Source organism: Corvus brachyrhynchos, unplaced genomic scaffold (genome assembly GCF_000691975.1).
Source record: "Corvus brachyrhynchos isolate BGI_N302 unplaced genomic scaffold, ASM69197v1 scaffold525, whole genome shotgun sequence".
Lineage (NCBI taxonomy): Eukaryota > Metazoa > Chordata > Aves > Passeriformes > Corvidae > Corvus > Corvus brachyrhynchos.
The window spans coordinates 401,799-411,908 of record NW_008238341.1 but is presented as its reverse complement, the minus strand read 5'-3'; the positions used below and the strand labels follow the sequence as shown (position 1 = coordinate 411,908).

The 10,110-nt window shown below is 51.1% G+C and overlaps 1 protein-coding gene across 2 annotated transcripts; it reads left to right on the top strand.

Annotated features, from left to right (window-relative positions):
• The first annotated feature begins 599 nt into the window (after window positions 1-599).
• On the top strand, window positions 600-9,345 carry DNAJC16 (DnaJ heat shock protein family (Hsp40) member C16). 2 transcript variants are annotated; one of them, XM_017735099.1, is made up of 13 exons: window positions 600-955; window positions 1,828-2,158; window positions 2,405-2,589; window positions 3,738-3,842; window positions 4,436-4,594; window positions 4,949-5,079; window positions 5,313-5,496; window positions 5,670-5,852; window positions 6,073-6,149; window positions 6,389-6,469; window positions 6,556-6,654; window positions 7,098-7,265; window positions 7,663-9,345. In XM_017735099.1, the coding sequence occupies exons 1-13, from the start codon at window positions 620-622 to the stop codon at window positions 8,057-8,059; spliced, it is 2,436 nt and encodes an 811-aa protein (XP_017590588.1). In that variant the 5' UTR covers window positions 600-619; the 3' UTR covers window positions 8,060-9,345. The 2 variants fall into 2 exon arrangements, with proteins under 2 accessions (XP_017590588.1, XP_017590587.1); XM_017735098.1 differs by having other exon boundaries at window positions 7,095-7,265.
• The last annotated feature ends 765 nt before the right edge of the window (window positions 9,346-10,110 follow it).

Genomic DNA, 10,110 nt, shown 5'->3' with positions numbered 1-10,110 from the left:
GGGAGAGTTCTCCCAGAGTCTGCCTATGGGGGGAAGGTTCTCCTGGAATCTGGCTACGGAGGGAAAAGTTCTCCTGGAGTGTGTCTGTAGGGGGAAAATTCTCCCAGAGTCTGGCTACAGGAAAAAAGTTCTTCCGGAGTCTGGTTACAAAGGGAAAAAGTTCTCCCAGAATCAGGCTACAGCGAGAAATGTTCTCCCAGAGTCTGGCTGTGGGGGGAAAAGTTCTGCTGGAGTCTGGCTACAAAGGGAAAAAGTTCTCCCAGAGTCAAGTGACGGGGGGGAAAAGTTCTCTTGGAGTCTGGCTGTGGGGAGAAAAACTTCTACCTGGGAACTTCTAATACACGAGGGTTGAATCTCAGCTTGATACCTCGATGTCCAAGGGCAGTTCAGTCCCTGTGCTGTGGAAGGGAAATGTGTTGGATGCGCAAATGTCACGCCCCTCATGCAGGTGTTGTGTGGCAAGGGGCAGGCTTAAGGCATAGAAATAAAATGAGTAAAATTACCTGGAGCTTTTAGAGCCCATGTTGTTCTGTGTGAGACATCCCCGAGGCCATGGCAGGAGGTGATTTAAGGAAGAACCCGGTAGTTATGTAGGGCAGCAGCCAAGGGAGGCATTGCTATGAAGCAGACTCGCTCCGTGTCCGGGGCTCAGGCTGCTGGGGATGGGGCAGACAGAGGGACGGGCCCACGGGCACACAGCACACATCCCAGCGCTGCATTTTGGGATGGGGTTTGGGCAGAGACAGCTCGTGCTGGGTGTAAATCTGATCTCAGCCTCAGGGATGTCACTGCACGCCCTCACTGCCCATGTCCTCCTCACCTCAAAACAGAGGCCGACAGCTCCCCATGCCCCCCACTGACCCCTTTTCCTCTGGTTCTGCCCCTTAGGCACCCTGACAAGAACAAGGACCCAGGAGCAGAGGACAAATTCATCCAGATCAGCAAGGCCTATGAGGTAACACATGCTTCCTGCAAACTCCTGCTATTGTTAACATTAAGTGATGTTATTTTATACGTGGCTTTGTGCTTTTCCTGTGTGTTTCTGTGTGGGAAAGGAGCTTGGCCCTGTGGAGGTGGACATGACCCACCCAAAAAGTTTGCTCAGCTTTGTTGACAAAGCCACTGGAGTCACCAGCATGGTTTCTGCTGCAAATACTTTGCTATGGGTCTGCCCTGTTTTTGCTAAAAAGCCTCAAGGAGGAAGGAGTGGGTATTCCCCAAGCCCTGCCCAGCTGGGCAGCATCTTGACTATGTCACACATACATAAAAGCATTTTGGGGTGATGTAAGCAACGTTAATGATCACAGGGCTTTGGTTACTTCAAACTATTCTTAGCAGTAGTTATTTGCATGTTGTTCTGGAAATTGGTTGCCCCAGTTTGTGGCAGCCAAGCCCATGGAAATCAAAATAAAACCTTATTTCCCTGTTAAAAAATGCAGTTTCTCTGCAGGGCTTTCTGGCTGCTCAGCGAAACTTTTGGCACTTTCTGAACCCTCCAGATTCAAAGAGAGACCAGCAAAAGCCACTCCAGAAAAGATCATTTGTGCTCAGAGCACAGGATGTTTAGACCCAAGGAGCTGTTGGTGACAGAAGAGGGTACAGCAGTCTGGATTTAGGGGCTCCTTTTCTTTGGACTTTGAGGGGTTTTTTACCCTTATTTACCACAGTGACCCTAGAGGGATGTGATGCTTCCTTCTTCCAAAATATTTATCCCTCTGACATGCAGCAAAGGCTGCACGTTCCTTACGTTGTGTACTAAGGGATTACAGTCAGGGCAGTTCCCCCTCGTGGTTTCAGGCAATCATTTTTCCATCATTTGCTTTCCAGATTCTCTCCAATGAGGAAAAGAGGGCAAACTTTGATCGCTACGGAGATGCCGGGGAAAGCCAGGGCTTTGCTCAGCAGCATCATCGCCAGTTCCACCGCTTCCATGACGGCTTCTATTTTGATGAGTCCTTCTTCCATTTCCCTTTCAATTCGGAGAGGCGCGACACCTCCGACGAGAAGTATTTGCTCCACTTTTCCCACTACATCAATGAAATCGTGCCAGATAGTTTCAAGAAACCTTACCTCATTAAAATCACCTCAGACTGGTGCTTCAGCTGCATCCACATCGAGCCTGTGTGGAAGGAAGTTGCTCAGGAATTGGAGGCGCTGGGTAAGGATGAGGTTGTTGAGGTTGGGTGTGTGTCTCCCTCGCCCAGTGAGGCTGCAGTGGTTGCCTTCAGGTTTGTGTGACCCAGTTTAAACCCTGTGGATTTCCTCAGGGATTTATGCTAATGGTTTCCCAAACATTCCTAACTCCAAAGTAGGGTGCTGGGCAAAGGAGCAGGTCGTCAGTTTTCCACTGTGCATTTGGCTTGCTGGGGATCTTTCAGGTGAACCCGGTGCTCTCCTTTTCCAGGAGCAGGAATCGGCGTTGTTCACGCGGGGTACGAACGGCGCCTCGCCCATCATCTGGGTGCCCACAGCACTCCGACCCTGCTGGGGCTCATTAACGGGAAAATAACCTTCTTCCACAACGCTGTCGTTCGGGAAAACCTGCGGCAGTTCGTGGAGAACCTTCTGCCAGGGAATCTTGTTGAAAAGGTAGGTTCTAGCAGGGGTGTCAGATGCTGCTTCTCCTCTCTGCCTGGAGATCCCTCTCTCCTTGGCTGTTTTGGTTGCTAATCTGTTTAATTCGGGCTCCAAGCTGATCTGTGTCACAAAGCTCCAAACCCTGGAGCTGTCAGAAGCATTCCCACCCCACACTTCTCCTTGAAAAGGGCTGATCCTGCTACCACGTGGTCACACCAGTAATTCTAGTGCCAGCTGCCCCCAGCTGTGACACCCCACAGCTGGCAGGACTCTACCCAAGCTATCCCTAGGACAGGAACCTGCTGGGTTTCACTTCCCTCCTCCTTTCTTAGCATTTCATCCAGCAGATTAGGGACCACTCACTGCCTCATAGGTCATGTCTGCCAAAACTCACTGACACAGAGTCCAGTTTGTTTTGTCCAGTTTTCTTTCAGACCTTTGAAACTGGAGCTGGCAACATGAGCCCTTTCACAGTCATAAATAAACCTCCTAACTGATAAAATATTCCTGTATTTCAGCCTTCTGGTGATTTTTGGCAGAGTCCTGAAATGCCCACCGCCACTTTCAGTGCAATGGTGCTGGGTCAGCTCCCACAGCACTCTCACCTGCCTGGCCTCTGCTTTTGCCTTGTTCACCTCACCTCATTTTCCCTTGGGATCTTCACCGGGGTCACTTTCCCCAACAGGCTCTTGACTCGTCCTCTGGGTATTGGAGTTATTTGACTCCTCTCCCCAAAAACAGGGTCTGTTTCCATTCTACAGTAAATGCAGCCATATATGTCCTTTCTGAGAGGTATTACACCTGAAACAGAGCAGGTTTAATGGAGCTCACAGGTGCCTTTTAACCCTTGGCTTCCCACTTTATGTATATGTATAAAGAATATGGTCCCAACAAACAGGAGAAGAACAGTGCCATTGGCATTGACTTGGAATGGCATCGACAGAGGCTGCAATAACTTAAGAGGGCTGAGGGAGGTCGAGTGTTGGTTTTAATTCATTCATTAATCAGGAATACCTGGTGGAAAGACCAGCCCACAGTCTACTTCCTTCAACACTGCGACAGCCCTTTCAGGCTCAGTCCTTGTTCAGACACCTCATTGCAGAGCGTTGCCGGTGTCTGACAGCTCAGAGGTTAAAATAACATTCCGGTTCTATCTAAAGATTACAGATAAAAACTACATCCACTTTCTGTCCGACTGGAAGAAGGACAACAAGCCCCACGTGCTGCTGTTCGATCACATGCCAGTTGTGCCCTTGTTATACAAGGTAATGTCACTTCTCTCACTGCGTTTTTGACTTGCTTATAAATCCAGATGTTCCAAAAGAAAACACACCCCTGCTGTGAGCAGAGGTGGACTGATGCCTCCAGACACCACTGACTGGTTCTAGGAGAGGCAGGTGATTTGTGCTGGTTGGAAATGGCACAGCCAGGTGACCACCTTTGTTAGGAGTCTGTTTCTTTGTCCTGACACAGTTACCCTTCATGGGTGTGAAGGTGCAGGTGTGTTTCAGAGGTAGCAGTGACACAGGTGTACAGCCTTTGTTGGGAAAGACAGATGTTTGTGGCGTATCTAATTTGGGTTACTGAAAATCCCATTTCCTAAGAAGCCCCTGCTACCCTACAACACATCAGGCTGTAAATAAAGCTGTTGATTTGTTGAGGCTCCCGGCACAATGACTAAGAGGACACAAAATGTGGTTCAGTGAGGGAGAGGAAGGGCTTGTACCTCTCACAGCACATCCAATGGCATTCAAACAGCGAGATGTGTTCTTGGAGCAAAGAGTACACCACGGGCACTCAGGGGAGAAGATGCTCACTCTGTAACATAAACACGTGCTGGGGATTTCCTCCCTCCCAGCTGACGGCCTTTGCCTACCGAGATTACCTGTCCTTTGGGTACGTGTACGTCGGACTCCGAGGCACCGAGGAGTTGTCCAGCCAGTACAACATCAATGTCTACACTCCCACCATGATGATCTTCAAGGAGCACATCGACCGGCCCGCTGATGTTGTGCAGGTATCGCTCAGAGCCCTCTCCAAGAGCTTAGGGAAAATGAGCACGGAGCTTTTCTGACCGAGCTGGCAATGAGAGGTTGGTCAGTGGTGCAGTTTGAAAGAAGAGTGTTTGTTCTCAGCTTAAACTCAGGTTTTGGAGGAGAAGGAGAGCGAGTGTTAGAAAAAGAGAAGCTTGGGGGACTCTAACCTGTTGGGGAGGGGGGACACATGTAACTTCCCAGTCTTGGGGCCTCTGAGCATCTTGGGTGATTGCACGGAGGACCACAAGGGCTGGCAGCCTTCCCCAGGAGCATCCAACAGCTTTCCCCTCCTCTTCCTGCTCAGTTCTGACTTCTGCTCTCTTTGTCCTTGCCAGGCACGAGAAATGAAGAAGCAGCTCATTGATGACTTCCTTTCCCAGAATAAGTTCCTCATGGTGGCCAGACTCACCAACCAGAGGCTGTTCCAGGAGCTGTGTCCTGTGAAGAAGTCTCACCGTCAGCGGAAGTAAGTGACACATCCTCCTCTTTTGTTTCCCAAGGCTCTGGGGCTGCTCCTAGAGTCACTTTTGGTTTGATTCTGAGGGAAAAGAGCAATGACTGCATTGGATCATGCCCAATATCCACACTGTCAGAGAGGTTTCTGGCTCATCAGGATTGTTCTGGCAAGAGGAAAGGGGTTGGTTATTCTCTCTCACCTCCAGACTGGCTCTTAATCCCCCATCTTGTTGTGTCACCCAGGCACTGCGTGGTCTTGCTTACCGGGGAAGGAGAGAAGTTTGCTGAGGCTTATGAGGCCTTTTTGACTTTTGCTGTGGCCAACACAAAAGACACTCTGAGGTTTGTGCACATCTACAGCGATCGGCAGCCAGAATTTGCAGAGGCCTTGCTGATGGATGAGGAGAAGTATCGTGGAAGATCAGCTGTGAGGGTTTCCTTTTATGTTTTTAATCCCTTCTCCTTTTAGCCTGTCATTTAATTGATGCTGTACCTTGATCTGACACCTAATTCTGGGCAGTGGTTTGAAATGAATCATCTGTCTAGAAAATAAAAAAGCCCCTTCCTCTCTGACATCTGCCATGCTCTTGGCTCATCCAGGTGGTCATTCTGGAGAGACGCAATAATGCGGGGAAAATTGCCTACAAAGCCTTGGAGGAGGCCTGGCAGGGCAGCAAAGAGGACAATTTCATCCTCCTGGATCTCCTGGACCAGCTGAGGACAGACCCCGGCCTTCTTTCATGGGAGACCGTCGTGGCAGACCTGAATGATGAGCTCGCTCCTGTAAGTGCACAGCCTTTCCAGATGCCTGACATCTGTGTTACCTTTGTGGACAGTCCCATTAAGGTTGTTCAAAGGCATTATTTATCTTTTAAAATACCAAGGCAAGGCTCTTAGAAGATTTCTTGCTCATGGAAGGACGCTCGTGGCGTGCTCTGAACCTGTTGGGGCTCTTTATAGCAGTTTTGTCATTTGTTTTTTGCTTTTCATTCTTTTCGAGCAGATGTTCCTTGTCCGATGGTTCTACTCCACGCTGGACTACATCTCAGACTGCTGGGACAGTTTGTTTCACAGTAACTGGTACGGACTGGGCATCCATTGTTGGTTTTCACTGCTTCCCTGTCACCTTATTTTAAAACAGATGCAATTTTAGCCTCCTTTTGGACAGCACTCAAAAACTTGATGGTCTTTATGACCCAAGAAACAGGCTGAGTTTCTGGGGAAGGCACGCAGTGTTATCTGAGGTAGGCAGGAACTGAAATTGAGGCACATAATGTGAACTCCCAGACCTGACTGCTGCTTGCACATCTTCCCCTCAGGCGAGAAATGATGCCACTCCTGTCCTTGCTCTTCTCCGCGCTCTTCATTCTCTTTGGCACCGTTATTGTTCAGGCTTTCAGGTGAGTGCACACCAAAATGCCCTCAGGGATAGCTCCTCAGTCCAACCCAAGGCCTTAAACACACACAAAATCACCTTCTTCTGCAGTGATTCGAGTGACACAAGGGACTCTCCACCCTCGGGGAAAGAAGAAACCGCTGCAAAGATGGAGAAGAACGACGCGAGCTTCAGCAAAGAGAGTAACAGGTTCCCTCTCTAACTTCTCCACAATGTTCTCTGCAGAAGCATTGCTCAGAGAGTACCTGTGCAGGGAGGATTAGTGGCAAGCAGAGAAGTGCTGAAGCTGCACAGACAGAGTGCAGTTGTTATGTGGGGCAGAACAGGCACAGCAAGGCAGGAGGACCAGTGCACAGCCAGGACCCAGGCAGCAAGGACAGGGGGACACTAATCTGCTTATTAAACAACTCCCACCAAGTTTGCCCAAGACAGCATCCTCAGGGGATGGGTAAAGGTCTGACCCACTCGTTGAGGGAGATGCAAACCAAGCCATTGCACCAGTTACACTGGCTTTGGCTACAGGGCACAGCGATGGCTCGGCGTAACAGGCTGGTGAACACACTCACAGTTTCTCCATCCTCAGTTGCTCCCAGTCCCTTGCTTCCCTTTCACTGGTCTTTTTGTTGCAGCAGGATTCCCAAAAAGGGCTTTGTTGAGGTGACTGAGCTAACGGACATCAACTACACCAGTAACCTGGTGCGCCTGAGGCCGGGGCATATGAACGTCGTCTTGATCCTGTCCAACTCCACCAAAACCCCCCTGCTCCAGAAGTTCGCCCTGGAAGTCTACACGTTCACAGGGTAGGCTGGGCCCTCTCCTGGGTTTCTGTTGCTGTGTTAACCACTTGTATGATGCTGCTCTGCTGACACATGAGGAGCGGGATGAACTCCATTGCCAGGAATGAACGCTTCTGGCGAGCGAAGCGGCCTCTGCCCTCATCAGTGGCAATGAGCTACCAAAAACCGAGAGGCTGTTCCCAGCCAGATTTGGTGATGGTGGCCAGAGGAGTCAGGTGCTGGTGCCACTTTGGCTGTACCTGTGTTTTGACAAATAGAAAGCATGACAGTGCTGCATACACTGAGCTGAAAAAGGAGCTGCAGGAACACAGCACTGCCCCGCCCTTGTTGACAATTCCTTACCTGCCCAGCAGGATCAGGACATGTGCTAATCCCACTGCCTTCTCTGCTCTTCCCCCAGGAGCAGCTCTCTTCACTTCTCCTTCCTCAGCCTGGACAAGCACCGAGAGTGGCTGGAGTATCTGCTGGAGTTTGCGCAGGATGCGGCCCCCATCCCAAACCAGTATGACAAGCATTTCCTCGAGCGTGACTACACGGGCTATGTTCTGGCTCTGAACGGCCACAAGAAGTACTTCTGCCTCTTTAAGCCTCACAGATCAGGGGACGAGGGGGGAACCCTGGGATTGTGCGAGGATTACGATGCTTTACAACACACGGAAGCCAGAGGGAAACCCTCCTGCAGCCCAGGATCTAGATCCATTAAAAACAAATTACACAAATTGTCCTTTTGGATGGAACGCCTTCTAGAGGGTTCCTTACAGAGGTTCTATATCCCCTCGTGGCCAGCGCTAGACTGAGGGATTTTACAGAGGTTCTAAAGGACAAACTTTTTATGAAGATGACAAGGGACAGCTCTTTCCAGGAATACTCAAACAAGCGTGATGAATGGACCTTAGGTTTTAGATGAACTCTCCTGGGGCCGGCACCTAGAACACACCTCCCGCGTCCGGAGCCCAGGAGCGCAGCCAAGTGCACCCATGTGCCCTCCACCACCCCGCCGTGCGTTTGGATGCCGTGCAACCGAAGAGCCAAGAAGTCTGTTTTGCCCTTCTCGTCCTGCCACATCTGCTTCCCGAGTCGCCCCCGTCCCATCTCTTGTTTTACCTCGGTTGAAGAAAGCCGTGACTTCCCTGGGTCCGGACCAGCCGCGGCCGGTGACGCAGGCCGGGTCACGGTTCTCCCTCCCCGTCCCCGTGTGCTTAGCCCATGGTGCATGGTGTAACTCTGGCAAGACCCTGCAGACCCTCCTCCAGGCCCTGCCCTTCTGAAAGGCCTCCTCTCACCAGGCAGTCATACTCTCTCAGCTTTCCCCATGGTAAGTGATGCAGAATCCGGTCAGGACCACCTCCCTTGTAGCAAACCTTAGCTGGGACTCCCCCGTGTTACGGGCTCATGGGCGATCTGCATGTTTGATGCTCCTCGTGTCATGGTTCCACCTGCAGCTTCACCGGCTGAACCATAACGGGGAGGGAAAGGGCACGGCCGTAAAATACTGTCAAAGTGTTGAGCCATTTAAATGTCACGTTGATTTTTCAGATGCCTTTTCTGCTTCTGTCGATTTTAGACAATGTATCCTAGAGCCATAACTTTACCCGCGTCCTCAGATTGTAGGCGTGAGCTGCTATGAGCCAGTAGAAGTGTAAAAATACGTAGCTGCCAGGGAGTCACTGGGGCTCCTTGCAAACACCCTTCCAGCTGTAGTACAAACCAACCTTCCTTTGTATCGAGGAACCTCATCCTTCAACGATTGTATTCTTGAAATGTTGCCCCAGAAGTGCTGTATCATCAGACCGTTGCGTGCGTGTGAAGCTCCTTTGGTTTAGTCGGGGGATTGAGATGTTGGGTTTCAGCCTCTCACCCGTTTCCTTCTTGCCCCACACCTCCATTTCTCCATGCTCAGGCTGCTCCCGTGGCTTTGCGTTTGTTTGCTTGGGTATTTCTTTTGTCTTTTGGAAGCAGTGGGGGTGTGTGAGGTTAGAACAGCTGCACAGCCCAGGGTTTGGATGATGCTTTGCTGTAGCGGTGCCCCAATGGCCACTTCCAGCACCACAGGGAAAGGGTGGCCCTGGGTAAGGCAGAGGCAGGACAAGCAGCAGCCTCATGGCTGCTGAACGCTCCTCGAGTGACCAAGTGAGGCAGCAGGGCTTCTCTTTGTGCCCAGGACTGAAATCCTGTGAGGTTTGTTCTTCCTTTTTGCTGTTCCGGGGCTGACACTGGCGCCTTCCATGGATCTGGAGCCCCGCAGCACCATCAGACTCCGGCACTGCCAAAGCACAGGGATGGGGGCCAGTGGCCTTCGCCACAGGGCTTGGAACACAGAGCACTCAGCAAGCACATGGTGTTAATGGCAGACTCAGCCCTCGCCACCTTAGTTACCATCTCAGCAGAGCAGCCAGTCAGTAGGAATAACCCCTGAGCTAGCTGCTGATCCCGCACAGAAGCCGGGAATGCTTCAGTCATTGCACTCCCTACATGCTCTAGTTGCTCCCAAAGCCTTGCCTCACCACATTTCCCCATCCTGGGAGCAGCCTGGCATGCTCCAACCCCCGCAGGTACCTCAGACCCCTGTAAAACATGCTTCAAATAAAGGCTGCGATGCTACAAACCGGCCAGGTAAACAAACCGTGAGGTTAATTAATTCCAGCCCAGTTGATTCTGGGCTACAGAATGAGGCACTAAAGTAGAGGGAAGGAAGGAAGGTGAGGTCTTCTTCCTGCCCAGGAGCTCCTGTGAAGCTCCTGTGAAGGCGCACAGGCAGCGCTGACAGAGAGCAGAGGGGGAATGAAACACCAGCCTGATGCTTCTGGACTTTTATTTCCACCTGGCTGGAGCAATCACCACAGCATTC

Bases quoted from the DNA above. Each gene is read 5' to 3' on its own strand.
- DNAJC16 (XM_017735098.1), top strand. From the start codon at position 620: ATGAAGCAGACTCGCTCCGTGTCCGGGGCTCAGGCTGCTGGGGATGGG. The intron at 2,159-2,404 runs GTAAGGATGAGG...CTCCTTTTCCAG, and splicing joins TCAGGAATTGGAGGCGCTGG to GAGCAGGAATCGGCGTTGTT. The intron at 4,595-4,948 runs GTATCGCTCAGA...TGTCCTTGCCAG, and splicing joins GGCCCGCTGATGTTGTGCAG to GCACGAGAAATGAAGAAGCA.